General features: G+C 37.4%; 2 protein-coding genes and 1 long non-coding RNA gene across 6 annotated transcripts in view; 2 read left to right on the plus strand and 1 right to left on the minus strand.

Annotated features, from left to right (window-relative positions):
* Positions 1-4,321: 4,321 nt before the first annotated feature.
* On the minus strand, positions 4,322-10,318 carry LOC149966721 (serine/threonine-protein kinase PLK1-like). 4 transcript variants are annotated; one of them, XM_090153975.1, is made up of 6 exons: positions 10,107-10,317; positions 7,889-7,999; positions 7,368-7,484; positions 6,316-6,533; positions 5,061-5,156; positions 4,322-4,911 (listed from the first exon to the last, which is right to left on the minus strand). In XM_090153975.1, exons 1-6 carry the CDS (start codon positions 10,227-10,229, stop codon positions 4,434-4,436), a joined length of 1,143 nt encoding a protein of 380 aa, XP_090010101.1. In that variant the 5' UTR covers positions 10,230-10,317; the 3' UTR covers positions 4,322-4,433. The 4 variants fall into 4 exon arrangements, with proteins under 4 accessions (XP_090010101.1, XP_090010109.1, XP_090010114.1 ...); XM_090153983.1 differs by lacking the exon at positions 7,889-7,999 and having other exon boundaries at positions 10,107-10,318; XM_090153988.1 differs by lacking the exon at positions 7,368-7,484.
* A 4,832-nt stretch (positions 10,319-15,150) lies between these two features.
* On the plus strand, positions 15,151-15,991 carry LOC149966722 (uncharacterized). The gene is made up of 3 exons (XR_016472289.1): positions 15,151-15,259; positions 15,399-15,479; positions 15,760-15,991. It is a non-coding gene; the product is annotated as an uncharacterized LOC149966722 (long non-coding RNA).
* Positions 15,992-17,594: 1,603 nt separating this feature from the next.
* LOC149966723 (kinesin-like protein KIF3A) overlaps positions 17,595-21,334 on the plus strand; it is a 31,085-nt gene continuing 27,345 nt past the window's right edge. Inside the window, exon 1 of the mRNA XM_090153966.1 lies at positions 17,595-17,694. The gene's annotated coding sequence lies outside the window, so the exon portion shown is untranslated. The remainder of the gene's footprint in view (positions 17,695-21,334) is intronic.

Genomic DNA, 21,334 nt, shown 5'->3' on the forward strand with positions numbered 1-21,334 from the left:
ATGAATACACCGTTTAAATAATAAATTTTTATCAAATTGAACAATCGTAACATATTGTCCTTTTCATTATCTGCTAAATGAGCTAAGGCGTCTTTACTCTCGTCGTTTATCGCCGTGTTGAAACAAAACAAAAGTGGAACTACTTTTTCATTTTGGTTAATTATGCGTAAAAAGGTGTTTTCGTGGGTCACACGACGCCTTCTACAGCTCAAAGCTACAGATACGTACTTCCCCTATTTTCTTCTGACAAAACTAAATGAAAATATTCATTTTGCCCTCATTTACGGTAATTGACAGATTCTTTAAAAATACCTCTACTACTATCAAATTTTAAATTTTCTTTGCTATTTTGTTCACATGCTCCACAAAAATTTGCTGTGTGTTTTGTGCTTTCAGGTTTGGTCCTGGTATACATAGTTGCACAACTTTGTATTACGAGTCATTGCATTTCTATATAAAAATTTAGTTTTCATTTCAGTAACACTGACACTTTTACACATAACAAATTAGGCATACCTATTTTGATTATAAGCATAAACCTTTCAATATTTTGTTCATTCTGACTGAACAATGAACTATTTTTTTGCAGAACGATCATGCTGTATTTTTTCAACAAGATCCTTATGAAATATAACATTGTAAATAAGTGTAAATGTCATTTTGTGTAATTCATTCAACATATAATAAAATATTTCTTCATTTGCTTTCCAATCTAAGAGAAAAATATGATCAAAAAACGTATTTTGTACCACGCACATGATGGGCCACCATCTTGACAAATGGCGTTCAATAATATTAGTCTTTGTGCTGTTATTTCATACCATAATTTGATTTTAGCTATCATGGCAAGGACCTAAAAATTAGAAATATTTTCAAACCCTCCCCAAATTTTCTCTTATTGTGTACTCAGTTGCAGGTTAAAGCCTAGTTCCCACTTACAAGGAGACATCCCAAAGTGTAACCCACCGATTTTGTTCAAACTCGGGGGATTGGTAGACGTTCATGTATGATGAAAAATCCTAAAGGGAATTTATTCAATGGGCAACCGTCTTGCCATGGCAACCAAAAACGTTTTTGACAATACAAAATATTAAATTTTCCCATTGAAAATAACATGGGATTTTGACCTCAAATTGATCAAAAGTTCATCAATTTTGATATTTTAATTGTCAATTTTTATTTATTTTTTATTTTTTTGGCATTTTCCAAATTCTGAAATTTGTTCAAGTTTTTACAGGGGGGGGGGGGGGCCTAGGAATCGGTCAGAATCCCATGTTATTTTCAATGGGAAAATTTCCATTTGTTGTTGTCAAAAACATTTTTCGTTACCATGGCAAAACGGTTGCCCCTTGAATAAATTCCCTTTAGAATTTTTCATGATACATGAAGGTCTACCAATCCCCCGAGTTTGAACGAAATCGGTGAGTTACACTTCGGGATGTCTCCTTGTTAGCGAAAAAAAACAATTTTCGCTCTGAAAATTGACGCTCGCGAATAAAATTTGCGATTTTTTTCAAATTCGCCGCTAAAGTCGCGTCTCCGCGGTATCTAGCGAATGTTCTATTTTTTTGACGTCCACATCTTGGCGATAAAAAGCTTCAGCCAATCAGAAAACGCGTTCCCTCGATCTCTTCCGCTCCCGTCCGTCACTTATTAAGCCTAGGTCTTTAGAAAAGCAGCTCAGCCAACTTGACCAAGATACTGAAGTAAAGGTAATTATCTCACGAATAGAATCGTTTATTTATTGAAATTATCAACAGGAACATCCATTTGTTTCATTTGGAACTGATGTTTTATGTTAGGCCTAAAACATTACTAAAAACCCGCATGAGTTATTATCAGCGTTTTTAAATTTTCGCGCTAAAGTGAGAACCGCTTCCCCAGCGACCGAAAAAACGCGTCTTTTTTCATTGCGCGAAAATTTTATTCGTCTCGAAAATTCGCCAAGTGGGAACTAGCCTTAGGCAAAATATCTAGTACATTTGGCGGAAAGATACTAGCACGAATTTCCGTTAAAACGGCGGCGGGAATTTCGAATTTGGTCTGTTTACGGTTGAATTTCAAAGTATACCTGCGCGCGTTATATAATTTTGAAAAATACCGACTATTTCAAAGTGATAATTAATTAATTAACATAATATTTAAAAACAGTTGTACTAATTTTTTTCTAATGGAGTTATAAGAGTAAATGATGTATCTATCGATATAAAATGCTCCCACCTTGTTGTAAATTATATAGATATCCGCGATTCATTCCCAAAACTCGAGCTATGTCCATTTTTAATTTCGTCCATGGCCTATTTTTTGATTTCACATATTGTAAACGTTTCCCGCGTATTGGAGCTTGGGGGTTTTTTCACATAAGCGGACAAAGTTTAGATTAGACTTCAACAAAGCGTACCACCAGATTGAATTAGATGAAACATCGCGTAATATAACTACATTCTCAACACTTATTGGTCCATTTCGCTATAAACGGTTAGCATTCGGAATAAATTTGATAAAGGGTTTGAAGATGTAATTTCTGGTATTCCGAACACAATAAGAGTGATGACATTCTTATCGGTGGTAGTAACGCAACAGATCATGACTTGAATTTTCTGAATTGTATTTGAGAATATCGTCTGCTTGTCTTAAATTAAATAAGAACAAATGCGATTTCGCGAAGCCATAAATTATTTTTTAACACATTTTCGGGGCTGATTGCGTCAAGTCTGATCCCAAAAAAATCGAAGCTCTTCAAATTTGGCTACTTAGTGCTCTGGATTTATACCCAATATCACAACTCTGACCGAGCTCTTACATCACTTACTTAGGAAGAACACTGAATTTATTTGGACTCAAAATCCAAAATCGCCTAACAGCTCTCGCCGGAAAAAAGGCTGAAATTAAAACCCACGACGGTGATTGTCGATACCAGTCCCGTGGGTATCGCTCCTATCCGTACTCAGCACGATGAAAATGGACAAGAGCTTTCTCCGATACTGAACAACGGTTTTCACAAATCGAACTGTGTGAGTAGTGGTTTTAGGCAATCGAGTCGGGTACCGAGTATATGAAATGTTTTTCGTAGAGTATCGAGTCGGGTAATAGAGTACTCGATTAAACCAAAAACTTCCTTATTCTAATAAAGTAATATCAGAGTGCTTCGGGTACCCGACCTAAAAGAATGTCAGGTACTCGATGATCGAGCACTCGCACAACCCTACCTATGTATCGTCTATGGCTGCGAGCATTTTGATCTCTACTTAAATGGCTCGACATTCACAACTTTACCACCCGAGCTACACGTGATTTACCATTTTTCCCTATAAATAAAAAGTTGAAATCGTAAAAAACGTCGTGTAAAAAAATATCTCGATGTGGTTCCATATCAGGTTTTAAGAAGTACTATGACACGTATCACTGTAAAAAAAATTCGTAACTTTACCACCAAACTTCCAAGCTACACGCGATTTACTATTTTTTAATCGTAAAGTTGTGAAGATGCGGTGCAACGTAGAATAATTTTTTAACAAAACATAACTTTCTTATAAATTAGCTCCGATTCCTTTCCAGCGCCGCGGAAACGGAATAATTTCCGCTCCGTTGCAGCTCTCTAGTCCCAATCTCTTAAGTATTTTTAATTAACTTGTCATTTAAATCTGGTATTTATCCCAATTCACTGAAAGACACTATTGTAATTGCTATTCACAAAAAAGGTGATATTGATGACCCAAGTAATTATCGTCCAATCGCGCTCCCCTCTTGTTTTACAAAGATCATTGATAAATGTTTCTATTACCGCCTAATTAAATTTGTGACTAAATGTGGCTTGATTTCCGAGAGACAGTATGGTTTCAGAGAAAATAGTGGCGTCGACTATGCTATAGACTCTTAGTCGAGAGCTACGCCGCAAAATTTTCGTTTTGAAAACTAAAACATTTGAGAGAGTTGGCCGTTTTCGGTCTATCGAAATCTGGCAGCCTTGCCTGCCTTCCGGCCTGTATCTCCATACCGAAAATAGCCGACGATTACGCCGCCGAAAATATTTTACTAAACTGATCGGCGGCGTTTTTGACCGTTATTTTGAATTATCGACTAAGACTATTGTTGTTTGGATGGATTTGGTTTTTCATTCTTTTGTAACCAGTTTTTATACATATGAAACCCGGGCTTAAAAGTATGCTAAAGACTTAGCCCTTAACCTATTTATGTACTTTGACAAAAGGGACAATTAAAAATTATTATTATTCTACCTTCTTCCAAGCTCAATAAGGAAGACTATAATTAATATAGATAAATATAGACCATAAAATTATATTAATTCAGAGACATTCGGATTCACCCTAAGTTGTAAAATTTTAATAATTTCTTTTCGGTTAAATGTAGATAAATACAGAAGCTTTCTCATTAAAATATTGATAAAATTTGTTCTGTACTCGCGTTAAAACCTATTTACAAAGTATACAATTGTAGCACCAACGCCAAAAGACATTTGTTTCTTGAGTGCGTCTTTGCGATCTGCTTTGAGGGTGTCTTGGCGAGAGCACGCGTTCGGGTAGCTGTCCCCTCTCCGCTGGTTCCCCTTCCCCGCCTTCAAATTTCGCAATTTCTGCCAAAGCGCATTGTTCTCGTTGATTGGCATTGTTCAACGCTTTGTTGATACACCCGGGAAGAGTTCTCCAAAGCACCAAAGGTAACACCCGAGGAATCGAGGGTAGGCTCGTCAAGAATTCGTCGTTTAGTAATTCGTCCATTGTTAACCTTTCCAACGGTTGCTTACGTAGAAGTCGGTGGATAACCCTGATCGCCGGTGGCCATAAGCCAATGTTTGTAGGGATTGCGTGGAACTGCGCTCTCTTGATGAGGTCGTAGGTAACTTCTTGGTGGGGACTATCGAATGGCGCTTTTCCCAAAATTAAGATATACCTGAAACAAATGTAGAATTTAAGGATACGGATATAACTAAGCTAAGCCGTCATCAACTCATACTAGGCTAGAAAGGCGACCCGAAAAGGCTCACAGAATCTTTTGAAAATTAGGTATAGGTAGTGGCTGTTACTTTAAATATTACTTACATAATGCAACCAAGAGCCCAACAGTCTACTTCATAGCGATGACCACGTCGATCCAGTACTTCCGGAGCCACGTAATTTACAGTTCCGCAAAAGACGCTACAACAATAGGAAGAGAACTATTAACCATTCTACATTAGGGTAGAAATATAAACTAAAATTAAAATCAACGACGGATACTTCATGGTCGTTGATTTTAATTTTAGTTTATACATCGAGACCATGGTCATAAAATTTAATTTATACGATTAGGGTAGAAATAGGTGTGAAGCGATCGAATCTTTTCCGTATAACAACATGCACATGGCAAGCCCATACTTTTTCACTATCCCCGAATTGGTGAACTCTACCTTAACACTTATTTATCGAAGCAGTTAGGACTTGTTTTGTTACGTCACGTAAACGTGATGTTTTGACGTCGCTTGTAAGCCCTTCCTAATTATCTGTTCATACTAAGCTTATAAAACCCGCATTTGTTTAAATTAAAGGGTGGGTAAAATTGTCGACCCACCCCAAGTTAAGGTTGAATCTGATAGATGGCGTTGCGGATATTGAAACTTATTATGTAGATTCGAAAACATTCACTAAATTGAATTACCATCAATAAATTTAATTCGTATTGAATTATTCAAGTAGCCTTTGTTAAAGTGACAAACATTTTTATTTAATCAAAGTAGTATTAAAGTTTATAATAAGTAATTTTGTTACACTTCCCCAACTTAATTGGTTCTGGGAGACCCACCATTCTGACACCGCAGCATCGAGTGTTTTATTACTATCTTACACCAACTGCTCCGATAAACACATTTCTAGAAGTCGATATAAGAATACTTCTTTCCTTAAAATCCGTCCCGAGTGTCTTGCCCCCTGCCGAACGTTGCTGCCAGAAACTAGTCAACAGCTTTGACGGTATTGTACATAATTGGTTTTAATTCCAATCTCGATAGCACAAACTATATTTACCACAAGCGTCTCGTTATTTTAGATATTTACCACAAATGTATATCTTTATTAAAAGAGAAGTGTCCTCCTAGGACCTAAAAATTAAACTTTTACCTGAGTAGACTAAGTAGTTTTCCATGTGCGCGATATCGATATTCCTACCAAACCGGAGAACCTAAGCATAATGGCTTAACACTTACCGCGTATATAATTATGCCTAACTGAAGTCAAATTACACTACGTAAGAATATTTACTTATTTGTAAACCATAGAGTACTTTTGAGAAAATCGCTTTAACAGTTATTACTCTATTTACCTGGAAAACTGTTCGTGGTCCTTGAGTCGTATGGCCAGTCCGAAGTCACCGATTTTAACTTGCATGTTTTGGTCGATGAATACGTTGTTTACTTTCAAATCTCTGTGAATGATGAAGTTTTCATGTAGGTACTTGCATCCTACTGCTATTTGGCGAATATAGTATCGTGTTTCTATCATGCTTAATATCGTTCTCCTCGAAATAATGCCAAACAAAGTCTGAAAATATTAATTGCACGTTTTTTCAACTGATTCTGTAGAATTTATATATTCGAACACTAGGAATACCGAAGAGAATTAAGAACTTCGATCAAAGCCCCGGTGAAGACCGTAGCTCTTTAACTAGGTCTAGTAACAAATTTAGTCGTATCCGTTCAGGAAGTCAGTGGGTGATAATTATTTTCCCCCAATCTTGGGAATAGTCATTATCCCTCCGTTATATCGTACACTGTTCCATCGTCTTCTCTACCACCCTCCTACGCTTAAGGGATGGTTTTCCTTAGGCCAAAACCGAAGCGACGCTCGTCGGGGCATTTTAACCATAGTGAAACCAACCTTAGGATCTGGAACTTCCATGCTCATTTCTGCTACCAGGTTTTATCGAATTAGGGATTATTGGCGCTAGAAGTTACGGCGTGTGCTAGCAGACTATTTTTTATTTAGTTCACAATCCCTTAAAAGAGTTGCACCAGCCTCTTAAGGGGGCTGAGAAACACGAGCCCCTACCGAATTGGTCCGAGGAGGGAGAACCGGGTGAGAGCAGAGGATTACACCATAAATTCTTCGGATTTGTAGCGCCATCGACGGGTAATACCGAAATTAACTTTCATATTGAATGAGCGCGGATACTGGTTTCTTCCCTATCGTGCAGCTGGTGGATCCCTTAAAGGGCAGACGACAGAAAAGTCGACGTTAAGACGTATAGAAGTTTTTTCTTTACAAAATTGCGGTAAGGAAATTTCCCCCACTGACTTTCGGAGTCCATCTGTTCTTTTATTCCAAAGAAGCATTCGGCTTTCCTAGGAGCTCTTCTAACAGCCGAATCTCACTTACCCCAAGGCGGCATGGTTCGATTAAAAGATACACGTAATTAGGATCCTCAAATACTCCAAAGAATTTCACGATGTTTTCATGATTGAGAGGCGTGTGAACATCGACTTCATCGTATGCCTTCATGAATTAGAGTTTCAAAACATGTAGAAAAGAGTAAATAATTATACATCCGCGAGAAAGAAAGGGGTTCAGAGTTATCGCTACGGGTATTTGAGGTTGGTAACAGGACATTATACTTGGTGACGTTTTTCTTAAGTATTTCAGAATTCCTAAGTCGTCTGTGTAATCTTTCGAGACACCAGGAAACTAATTAAGTATAAATTAGGAATGTCTAAATATCCATTTAAAGATCTTAGAGTTTGTCTTGTTCTTCACAAAATTTATCTAGTTCCATGTAAAAAGGTGCAGAAGGCAAGTGAACTTCGAGACAAGGCTTAGTGTCAACTAGGCTCAGAGATTTTTTTTTACGATGGACACCAGTTAAAGACTCAGTTCATACGAATAATCTGGTATACATTTACCTTATTTCTGATTAGAGAGTCCGACGATTCCTTCGGTTTCGCAATAGCCTTAACAGCAATGAGTTCGTTCGAGTCACACTTTTGAAACTCGTAAACCGTTGAATAACCACCCTGGAAAAAATACATTTTTCATATTCACTATCCGTCAATAGTTTTCTTTAAAAGGTCTATATAAAATCTTTCCCGACCGTCTTGCCCCTTGCCGAACACTACTCACAGAACTTGGATGACAGCTTTGGCCGCAGACTTGGAAATAGTGATATTTTTTACGGGGCCCCCCGACCCCCCTTAAGTTTATTTTTTTTTGAGAGCCACTGGCCCAAGCAGGGGGGGGGATTAGGGGGAAAAATTTTAAATTAGGTAGGGAAAATAGGAAAATAAAAATTGGTTGTTACGTTACTTACATAACATTTATTAACTTTAAAACAAGCAAGTATATTATAATATCACACAATCATTTGTAACGCTAGATCCCGCTCTCGTATAGGGTAGGAAAACAGTTTCAAAAACGGCGTACAAATCAATATGTTCCAGAAATTTCCGTAAAATGTTTAATAAATATTTTTTAATTAAATTGAGCCCCGGTGGCCCGCAACCCCCGTTCGAATGATTTATTTTAAGAGCCCACTGATTTTTATTAAGAGCCATTGGCCCCAAGACTCCCGCTAATTCCAAGTCTGTTTGGCAGTATAACTAAAAACAGGTTGCAAGTCCAGTCGCGGTCCCACAAACTCAATATTGGGCTTCGACGGGGATTTTATGGAAGCACCTATTAGTCTTTTCAGTTGACATAGAACCACGTAGCGGCGAACGAGGAAACTTCATAAACTGCCGGATTTTAGTTTGTTATGCAGGCGATAAATCAATTTTCAATCTCCTCGTGTTGGCCACTATGACAACGCTCTACGTTAACTGAAAATTCTAATTCAGCAGCGGCGCCAGAACGCGATAGCGCGCTTACTATAGAGAAAGTGCTGTGAACTTGTGACTAGCTATCAGATAAGAATAGGAACTGCCATATATAGTTATGCAACAACATTATAGACTCGCTAGATATTTCTAGTTTTGTTAGTTAAAATCAGCAGTAGCATTTCCACAAACTCGCCAAGAAAGGGGTCAGACTTTAAAATTACTTGAGGTCTAAAAGGGGTGTACAGTCAAAGCGTCAAGTAATCCCCTTTTCAACGCCACAGATAGTCGGGAATTAATAACTACTTGAAAATGGGCATATCCCCATGCATTTTGTCGCGAAATTTAAGTATATGATTATTATTTTAGACTTACGACGTGGAGTCTAGGACACAGGAAAGTAAGAATGGGAATTAAAAATGAGAAACTTAAACACGAACGAATCCAGAAATTTGCCGCAAAAAGTGTATAGTAATTATAATAGGCCTATACTAACCTTCAAATAGGTTATGGTAATTAAAACAGAAAACTAAATTGGTCCTCTCCAGCTTAACAATACAATATTAGGCTTGGAGCAAAGGTGTAGGTGTTTAGAAAATCGTAAGCATACCTTCTAGTTTCAAACGTTAAGACAAGTAGTTTATAATATATCTATTAGAAGATACCTATCCACCTAGGCTAGAGGTCGGCGGAACAAATAAATTAACCGCAAAAATTTCAATTAATCATTAAAATTAGTATTATTTGATTTATACGAATAAATTATACGATTAAACAACGATTTAACATGCAAAATTAATCATTTTTTTCGAATATTTCTGAATAATTCTCGGTTTATAAATATAAACAATCGTATAATTTCTTATTCAAACGCCGACCTCTAGCCTAGGCCATTAACGACCTGGCAAGAGTACGTAAGAGTCCAACAAAAATGTTTGGCCATATAGCTTTCAGCAAATTAGCAAGCGTCAGACGGTCAGACCATGCTCAGACAAAAACTTACACGCATATTGTGAAATATAATTATACATTCATGGCGGATTGCCGGTACTATAGTGGCATAGTCTTGTAATTCCAAGCGTCTGGGAGGCAGATAATGTGGACGGCCTTGTGAAGACAACCGCACCAATCTCCCAACGGGTGGTTGCCATATTTACGCCGCGGGGTTGACTTAACGCATATCTCAACCCTAATTAATCGCGTAGCGGTTAGCCGACTATATATTTTGCTCTATCTACTCTAAAATTGACGTAAAAATGGTAAAACCTCTCGACTTCAATTACTGCTAAAAATATACATAATTACTTACTTTTCCATAGTATCCAATTTTAACGTATTTTTCGTCCGTACTAGGGTTAACCAGTTCTAGAGGAACTGTATCATCTAGTACTACTTGGCTAAGTAACAAAGGATTTACCATTCCCGTGCACATGGTATAAAAAGGTTACACAATATTTAAAATTTAAATGAAAGCAACGACTTCCTAAGACGAAGTTGGCGAGCGCAGTAACTTCGAGTTTAATGATCTTGTTCTTGTTCATTAAAAAATGATTTTGTAAACAGAGTAGATATAGACCGACTAGAGAACCGTTAAATCATCCGACACAGTACCGACGCAACGTTATAGTTTCTAAGTAAGGATCTATGAAGAAACTTGCTCCGCTAGAGTTTTTCATTTTGAGCCAGTGCCGTTAAGACTACCGATGGGATAAATATTTGTTGTCGAGACTAACAATGGAATAACTACATGTTGTCAACACTACCATTGGATATATAGAATAAATTATTGTTGTCAACACTACCTTTGGAGGTATAGAATAAATACTTGGTAAAAAACGGCGTCTATCTCGGGCACGTCACCGGCGGCGAAAGCTAATAATAACCAGCTAGGCTAATGCCTAAGGCACCACCTTGGGCCCAAGACAGCTAATGAATTTTTAATCCGGTGGCTGGGCTACAAATGAGTGAAGGTGTCGACAAGCCCTTCATGCCACGCGAGGCTTCTTCTTCGGGGTCTATCGATCAGTGACCCAGGGAATGCATAATGGAAAAGAGATTTTCATACCTAACCCGATGAATTGACGTATCATTTATATTAACGGCCTCAGCAGTTGCTAAGAAATTGCGAAGGTGATAATGGGTACACGTAATACTACTACACTACACTTACGTCATAGCATAAGTGGATAGTAAACATAAGTATGGCACAAAACGAATTCGGTTAATGATAGTCTGTCGTGGAGTGATTGCGAAATAGGAAATTTCTGAACAAGAAACTCGTCCCTTCCTACTCTTTCCATTGGCAAAATAGTTGGTTAGTTTGATGGCGAGAAATACGAGCGTACACGCTTTTAGGTTTGAAATTCGAAAAAACTAACTTCTGAAATGGAGCCAGTGTTAATAATAGTTATTTTTATTTTCCGATTCAATAATTAATTATTATTTTCCAAAAGTAAGCGTTATTTACACTTTAGAAAGCGTTTCAATTTTATTACGCAAAAAAGTTTGAGATCATCGGCATAAATTCTAAGATCAGAGCGCACTCCGGCGGGGATGTCGTTGATGTAGATCAAACAAAGTAGAGGACCCAACACAATGCCCTGGGGGACACCACTAATGACGGATAGAGGGTCACTCAGCACCCCATCGACGCGAACTCGTTGAGAGCGGTCGCTAAGGTACGAAGCGAGCCATCATAGGGTGTTACCACGAACACCGTAACGTGACAGCTTCGCAAAGAGGCGAGGGTGTGGTACCGAATCAATTGCTTTGGAAATATCAAGATAGATCACATCAACGCAATCCCCACCATCATACGTAGATTTTTTACGAAGAAAACCATGTTGTAATAATAAAAATAATCAGCTAGGCTAATACCCAAGGCACCACCTAAGGCCTAAGTCATCAATCGACTTTTAAGTCCATTAATTCAGGTGACCGGGTTACAATGCGTAGGAGGGTGGTGGAAAGCACGCGAGCCAACAGCTCCATACACTAACTATTACCGTAGATTGGTGATATAAGGATCAAGGTGATGAATACGTTTCTCACGGATACACCTCTCCATAAATTTGCAGACCGTGGACGTGAGACTGATAGGTCTATAATTAAGGGGAGAAGATTTCTTTCCTTTACCTTTATAAATAGGAGTAACATGGGCAAAACGCCACTCTGTGGGAACAACACCATTTTCTAGGGAGCTATTGAACAGGTAATAAAAAGGTTTAGCTAAGGTGGTGGAACAATTTTTAGGTAGGCGACTAGAGATTTCATCTGGACCTGAAGCAGATTTAACGTCTAAATGCTTTAAGACCGACCGGATCTCTTTAGTGGAAAGAAAGAAATCTTCCATGAAATAGCCACAATCGGGAGGGAGATTGTCAAGTTAAGAGAGGGACGTACAAAAAGGGGTAGAAAAGGCAGAATTTTAACAATTTGCAGTATCGAGATTGGAAACAAAATTTTGACCAGATGGGAGTGTTACGCTTAGTTTAGATGGGGGTGACCGGATTTTACTTCTGATATATTTATAAAAAGCAAGCGGGTTATGTTTGTCATTTTTTAGTTTGCGATTATGAAAGCGCGATTTGGTTTTAGCAATAAGATCTTTAACTACATGAACTTTGTCCTTATAAAGAGGACGAATCCGATTGTATTCAACCAAGTTACTACCACGAGTCGCGTGCTGGAGTTTTTTCCATTGTTTTTATTTTTTTACGGACTTTGCGCTTAGTAGCAACCGAAACCCAGGGACGATCTTGATTTGGCGTAGACTGAGGGGGAAAAATCGGAACACAGTCGGCAATAAAAGTTAAAAGAGGTTCCAAGATGAGAGGATACAGAATAGAATGCGAGCATTATGATTAAGGAGAATTTGAGAAATAAATCTTATGACTAGGGGAAGTGTTCAGTGAGAAAAAAATAAATAAGTGAAAAGCAAATTAAGGGGGACATTTGCTACGTAGATAATTCGATACATGACGGCGAAATGTGTGGTGATTCACAATTGAGACTATGTCCTGTGGGAGAGAATTGCAATCGTTAATGACCCCGGAAGTAAAGTGGTTTTGGCGCTGGGCAGAGGAGACCCTTGGTTTGGCTAATTTTAGGGAGTGACCACTAGTAGAGAAGTTATTTATGGAGAAAAAATCAGAAAAGTTAAGGGTTAAATTGTTATGGAACGTGTTTAATATTTGGGTGTAAGCGAACGATGCTAAACCTAATATCTTTAGCTCATCATCTAACATTTCAACGCACGTGCTTTGTTACTATATTCAGCAGAAAACGTTTCAAGACTCAGCTAGAGAGGTTGAAGGTTTGCCGTTCCCGATCCATTCCCGTAGTTTTCGCTGAGAGTTTTCCATTCCCGTTCAAAATATCCCTCTTCCATCCGTTACCGTTCCGTAATTTCTCGCTACCGACCGTTTCCATTTAAGAAAAGTAGTCCTATTCCCTTTCCATTGCCGAAGTTTTGTAAGGGAAAAAACTAGAGTAAAAGAGTTATTTTCTAGTATATGACTTGTACATCAATTACAACAAAAGCACGAAATGACCCAGATTGTACCGACTCCCGAGTACCGAAATCAGACAACTGAGACTAGCGATGGCGATGACGTATATACCGCCTATTGAAGAACTTTCAAAAACGAAACTAAACGTAAAACCTCGATTTTCTATTTGAAGGACGCCAACACGTACCCTCGCTGACTAGAAATTAGAAACGCCCCTCTCCCTTAACGTTCATTCCTCTTCCTTTCATAAACATTACACCGCGCGGCGTTCTTCAACACGCCCAGCGAAACAAAAACAGCGTACGAACTACGATGTTACGAAGGGGAGGGCGGTGGGTGAATGCGACTAGAAAACGCGTCGCAGACTGAGACTCGCTAGAGCTCGAAATTTCGATGTATTTACCCCGGATTTCTCGGCCGGCCGCTTTCTCGAGTCACTAGAAAGTGAAAAATCCATTCCCGACCATTCCCGAACTGAAATTTTCCAATCCCCTCCGTTACCGACCAAATTTTTTTAATTACATCCATTCCATTACCGAATATAATTGTTCACTCCTATTACCGACCATTCCCGCGGTTTCCGCGGGAATAGGGAAAATACCATTTCCATGCAGCAAGTGGTTTATTTTTTAAATTTTGGATCCATTAGGCGAAAACTATTCGCTAGTTTTGGAGTAATTTTTTAGGAAATAGCGAGCAACTTCAAAATACAGTTTGGCTGTTATAGTATGGAAGAAGTTGGTAGTTTGGGGTAAAAGGTGTACTCTTTTCGTCCCAAAGCACGGCCAACTTTGATCACGCGCTGTTCGCGCTACAGCGGCCAACACATTCATCGAAATTCCGCGAGCAAGGATTTTCCCCCTATAAACTGTACTATAATGTGTAGGAGGTCAGCGCCACGCTCGGTTGTTATGTTGGCTTCAATGTAAAAACTGTACTAAAAATAATAATCCGCTAGGGGCGCTGACGTCATACACATCTTTTGCTCATAGCATATGTAACATAATTACTCATAAGTATGCCACTAGCTCTATTTCTTCACTAACGGTTTGTTTCACAGATATTGCGTCATCCGTGCCCTACGTAATATTTGACGTCATAATGTGTTTAAACAACCAAGGCTTAGGAGTTAAAATGAGATATAATATAGTGTCCGGTGCTGTTAATTCAATGAATTTGCAAATTAATGAAGTTTTCGGAGACTCACGTTTTAAAATAAATTTGCATTGTCAAATAAAAGAAGCAGGCTTATTGGAAAAAAATAGTTGAAATTCAGGTTGAGCTTTTCTGGGGCATCTACAAGATTGGAGTCTTTGCAGATTCTTTTGAGCCTAGGCCTAACTCTTCCAGCTTGGTATGGGTTTTAAAAACAATGGTGGAATATCCCACTTCGATGACTTGTTCCCTTTTCGGAAAGTGATCTCTGAATCGAACCGTATTGGTCATTTTCCCCAACCTTTTCTTTTTCTAAACTACTCATTATTTAACTTCATCCGCACAAACCGAGCAGAGATACTGAGACAATATAGAGATATGAAACTCCCTATACATCGCTGCGACCCCTTTTTTTTTCGTTAACGTCGGCGCCATCTATCAACCGGGAGAAAGCTTTTTCTTCCCGTGTTTATTTGTAGTAGGTTTACGTTTTGTTTTGAATGAAATTCAATGAATCATATGTGCAGCTTTAATAAAGAAATACGATTGCTTAGAGGATTTTCAATATAATTTATTAAGATAAGATAAAAAGTTAGTTTTTAATTAATTATATTTAATTATTTTAAGAAAGTTCATATATTAACTATTTTTTATGTTATTTTAGACCTTTGTTACTTGAATCAGGGCCAGAGGTTAAATTAATGATCATTAATCCAAGGGTATTTCTGGGATAAATAATTGGAATATTATTAATCCAAGTATATGTCATCAAAATGGTTAACGACTAAAATGTTTGGTAAGTATTTGTTAATGTTGAACCTTAAGTAATTTGCGATCTAGATGTTTCGGGGTTTTGTCATACTTGTGGTTAAAATTGTTTTTCCAATGTACTACGAATGGAAAGTTGTACAAAAAAATTGATTATTTCTTTCGAGTAATCAACACATGGAACAAGCTGATGCATCTCATCTTTTGAAATAAACCAAGATTGATCGATTGTTCTTGAAATAATTCTGGTAATCCTCTCTTTGACTTTATTCTTTTGTATTACCATTGGGAAAAGTTTATCAAACTTGTCCTTGATCTCAGATACGTAGCTCTGGAATCTTTCAGTTAATATTGTCAAGCCACTGAATGTTGATGTATCACGAGACTTAAATGATGCTAATATATTTGACTGGTTGAGTGTTTGTTTTTCATCTACAAGTTTGGTTTTGCATGATTCACAATTGTGGTTTTTATTACAACGAGATAAGACATATCCTGAAATGTAAGATAGTGTGTTTTGTTTTCCAGGCCCTTGGCTTTCAAGGGAACTTTTACAAATTTGAAAGTCTTCCTCCGAACATGCGCTGGGATAATAATTATTTGCTGATGGAAGACTTTCATCATAATCATCTGGAATTATTATATGGGTCTTATATAAGTCAATGTTAAGAAGGAATTGGTCTTGATATTAGGTTTAGTAGCCTGCTGAATTTCAATTGTAGGAATTTCCACAGATAAAGAAAATCATGTTAAAATTTAATAGAGTTGTTTTGAATGAAACGTTTACAATCCTGTTCTGTAGATATAGATTCGCTGGAACTTGCTGCAACTGAAACACGGGTCCTTTTTGTAGGTCTATTATTGCGCTCTTCAGGGGCGTAGGAACGTTCTAGAAGTTGTAGGGGGCAAAGTGAAACCAAAAGGGGTCTGGAGAATGGTTTTGAATTTTTAATGGAGTGTAGCTTTTCCAAATGCATTTGTACATTTTTCTACTATATACATTGGCGGGAAAAGATTGAAATTTAAACACAGTTGAGGTTCTATAAGCTTTATATGCTTTTAAAATGATAATTTGAGCCTTGCGAAGATTTCAACTGACAAAAATGTTGGAGGGGGCAATAACATTAGTTGCCTCTCCCAGTAAAATTCTAGGGAGGGGCATTGCCCCCCTGGCTCCTACGCTCTTCCACCATTTCTACAGACCGTTTACTATATTCTATTTGAAAATTGAGTTTTAACTTATGACCCCTTACCAATGTATAAATTTCATTGTACCAGTTTTTTTATGATAGTCCTTGATATCATTTTCTACAAAGTTCTCCGGAACCTTTACGTTTGAGCAACTAGCTAAATTATCATTCCCTTGGGAAATATGTTTCATTTAAATTAACTTATAAATAAACAATACTTAAAACTCAATTTTTACTTGTTGGCTTAAATTCATTTGAATATTGTTGGAATAGCATTTGATGTCAGTCGGTTTTTGGTTTTACTATTCATAAAACAAGAATCCTCGAAATGTAGGGTGCATATTTTATTATGATGTAAATCTTTCAAATAAAGATAGCTTCTACTGACATTATCAGCCATTTCTCAGAGCAAAGTTTATTGAAAAACCACATATTAAAGATAGGCCTAACAAAAGCTATTAATTAATTTTTCCCACCGTTCTTTCTCTTTTGGAAACTTAAACAAGGATATCCTTTGCTTTTCTTTGGAACTGTTACAAAATTTTACAGAACAATTACTTCCAGGCATATTTCTTTATTGATACAAACCCTCAAGATGATAATTTCTAAGACAAAACGCGTATATAAATTTTTGCGTCTGAAATCCGCTGTTTGGGATTTCGAAAAATACGCTTTCTCCCGGCCGTTAGGCGTCGCTCCGCTCAGGATTTTTTTAAAATTCCGGGGTCGCTTTTCAGGCGGAGTTTCATATCTCTATATTGTCAGTATCTCTGAACCGAGCGAGTTTATAAATTTTCAATAAAGCTACATTTGGCATTTTGGCTGCCTAAAATTCCGACGCAAAAAATTCCTTCTCAATTTAGAGGTTTTCTATTGGCTGAAATAAATATGTTAGTAGCCAATAGTGTGACTCCCAAAATTACTAGGATTAATAAAAAGGTTAAAATCTAACGTAGTCCAACTTTTTACTGGTTCGTGGTGAAACAAACCTTTAGTGAAGATTTTTGAATGGAATAAAGGTACAGTGGCATACTTATGAGTAATTATGTTACATATGCTCATAGTTTAACACAGAAACGTCAACGAATGAGATGGCCGCTGTAGCGCGAGAGATGCGCGAGACATCAAAGTTGGCCGTGGTCGAAGTATTTCTGCACCTGTACCTTTGAACCTATTTCTGCAGCTGTGATGATTCGTCTGCTACTCTGAATGTTTGCGTTACGTGATAATTCTTAAATATAGATAGCCGCACCTGATCCGAAAGTATTACAAAGTAAGTAGTTGTTTAATAATCTTTAATATTATAAATTAATGGAAATACTACTTATTAGCATATGAAGAGCAATTACTTATTATGTTACATATGATATCAGCACCATTAACGAAGCTTGTTGAAGTCTGAAGATACATTTTCCTGTAAGCCTTAGTTTGTCATAGCTGTGCTAAACTAAAATCAAACGAGAATTGCACGGGTGTTTTTCGAACTCTAATGAAATCTAGGAGTAGGATGTGGCTATAAAAAACTTCTTGAAAAGGGGACACATAAATAATGAGATTTTTTGTCCTTTCTAGCAATTGTCCAAAACCCAGTTTTATTGCAACTGCTAGTCACTAAAACCCAAGATAATATACTTGACAGTGTACCAGCGTTACCAGGTTGTAAAACTGAAATTATAGTATCGAAATCCACAAATATGGTCAACTCTGATTACTCGCTATAGCGTGGTAGCACTTGATCATAGCTCGCTGTAGAACTTGGAAATGAGTAATAGTATTAATCATCCACTTGCAAGTTCTACAGCCTATTTCATTCCTACAACGCGCTTGATTAGTAGGATGTATTAGCGATTCTAAGAAGTTACAAAACAAGGAGTGTAATATTTCCATTCTTAGCCTACTTGGAGTAGTATAACAGACTGGAAACGGTGTTCTTAAGTGAACAGAAAGGAACTTTTTAAATTTCTTTAATCAAGGAGCAACTAATACAAGTAGAACGCAGCTAGCCTTTAAACAAGCTAAAATTTTTTGGAAAAGTTGGTGGACAGTTATATAAGAGAGGAGGTTATCTCTCAAACTCCTCTCTCCTCTGCGCAGTTTGCTTATCAAAAAGGCAGGTCTACTGAGACCGCCCTTCATGGCATAAGCAACTACCTCGAAATGGCAATAGATTTCAAGGAAATAGCGTTAGTGCTTTTTCTTCATATCGAAGGGGCCTTTGATAAGGTCTCTAGCGCAGTTATTATGAAGGCTGCTAAGAGGTTTTGTATCAATGACACATAGAGGTCATCCTCACAGTTAATCGTAGCAAAGACGGTCCTGATCCCATTTAGACCTGGAGCTAGCAACAAAAACCTCACGTCATAGTCTATAAAAATATTTACCCATATAAACTAAAGGTATTATCACAAGGATTAAAAAAAGGTTTGTCTTACTTGGCGGACCAGGGGCGTACGCCCCTGTCACCATTTACAACGGTGATACTTTCTGCCCTATTTAATCCCACGCGATATATGCAAGTTTTTTTCTCCAAATTGTAGATATGAATCCTTAAAATAACATGCAATTTAATTTGAAAGCAATATTTATTGCATAAGATATGTACGCAATTTTTTTAAAACTGCTTGTCTGGACCCGAGGAATAAGAAACTAAAGAGTAAGACAAAAAATTCGGGGGAGTAAGTGCTTTAAGAGAAGTATTTTACGAGTTGGAATCAAAATTTTCATCAAAATACATAGTCTTAGAAACCGCTGGACAATGCACTTTGTTTGCACGTGGTTTTCCCACATTTGAAAGTTTTTTATCAGTGATAAGAAAGGTCATAAGTTATTGTTGAGGTTTGGAAAATAAAACACTAATATTTGCGTTAAACGGACATAGTTTATTTTGTTAAATAATATTAAAACTCATATATTTACAAGCTATGTACAATAAGTTAGGGAAAACATATTTTACGAAGTTATCACTAGAAGAGCTAGTCCAGAACTGACTGATTAGACAAATAGACAAAATAACCTGCATGATGACGCCCCGTAGTGGCGGTAGATCAAAGTGACAAAACGTTTACACATCACAATACTCCCCCTACTTTGGCATGCCACACTCAGGTTTTAGATGTAGTATTTCAACACAATTATCAAAATTAATTCTACTTAAAGGTTTCGTAAATATGTCTGCAACGTTATCTTTAGATCTAACATATTTTATATCAAAAACACCTTCTGCATATTTTTCTCTAGTAAATTTATATCTTATATCTATATGTTTAGAATTATATTTTTCAATATTATTTTTAGTAAAATGTATAGCGGATTGGTTATCACAGAAAATTAATGTCTTGGGAAAATTTATACCAAAAATGTGTAAATCATTGATTATGGGCATCAACCATAAAAGTTCTTTAACAGTCTCTGATATACTAATGAATTCTGCTTCCATCGTAGATAGTGTGACACTTTTCTGCTTCATAGCTCTCCAGATGACTGGTGATGTTCCGACATAGAATACATAACCGTTTATTGAATGTCTTGAATCTCGATCTGATGCATAGTCACTGTCTGTGTATGCGACTTATCTGGTATTCTGTTGTTTCTGATAATGTAATCCCCAATCTGCAGTTGATAATACGAATCTGGTGAGCTGGCATAGAAGTTTCCAGTGTTGAAACCCTGGATTACTGTTAAACTGCGATAGAACTATCACAGGAAACAGTATATCTGGCCTGGTTCTATGGGCTATAAATAATAATCTTCCTATTAATGAACGATATGGAAATTTATTCATATGTTCTTTCTCTGCCTCTTCAACTGGACAATCTTCTTTCGTCAATTCATAGGCAGGTTGACTGTTTTCTCCAGATGTATTCCAAACTTTCCAGCCATTTCTTTGATGTAAGTCGATTGGTGAAGTTTCATTCCATTCTTTACATCTTCAAATTCAACACCTAAGAATTTCTTCAGAGGTCCCAGTCTTTTTAATTCATACTTTTCTGACAATTTTCGGTACGTATCTTCTAATATGTTATTATTCTTCGCTAGTACTGCCAAGTCGTCAACATATACTAGGATTATGACGTGATTGGGTATGTGATATATACAATTTGTTCCGGGGAATTTTTGAAAACCCAACTCTTTAAAAGATCGGTCAAGTTCCTTGAACCATTGCAGCCCACTTTGTTGCAATCCATACAAAGCCTTCTTCAATTTAATACAATGTGATAAAACGTTTGCCATTTCAAAACCAGGTACCATTGTCATATACGTCTCTTGATCTAGGGTTCCGTATAGGTATGCATTTTTTACGTCTAGATGGCAGTGTATCCATCCCATTGCGACTACTATTTAAGAACATTTTCATTTATGTGACCCAGTCTGCGATGCCATATCTCGATAGCGTTGGGAGTGTTTTTCGTTGCTGAAGTGTCATAAGATTCTCCCACTTCTTTTTGACAATCATAGTCATGTATGACGCTCCCATCCAGTACGTATAGATTATTCCGCAGCTTAGCTTGGAAAGCAAATTCTCCATCCGGAAAATATATGGTAAAAAATGATCTCTTCATTACACCCTTGAAACCAGCTTCATCGATTAATTAATCTCCCTGACAGTAAATTTCGTCTCATACTGGGAGTATAAATAACGTTGTTTAGACGAAATCGTTGCTTGCGCCCATGGTTGTCAGTTTCAATCCAGATATCTCCAAACCCCTCGGACTTGATCTTCCCAACTCCAATCTTGACATCATCTTCCGCAGATGCAGTATACGTACTAAACCAGTCTCTTCGGTTGCAAAAATGATGCGTTGCCCCAGAGTCAATAATCCACTGGTCTGTGGCGTTGGATGTACAAAAAGCCGTTGCCAAGAACCCCCGTCTTGACATCATCTCATTTGAACGACCTCTCCGACCCCGAGTGC

This window comes from Leiobunum rupestre, chromosome 1 (assembly GCF_980474605.1).
Source record: "Leiobunum rupestre chromosome 1, qqLeiRupe1.1.hap1, whole genome shotgun sequence".
Lineage (NCBI taxonomy): Eukaryota > Metazoa > Arthropoda > Arachnida > Opiliones > Sclerosomatidae > Leiobunum > Leiobunum rupestre.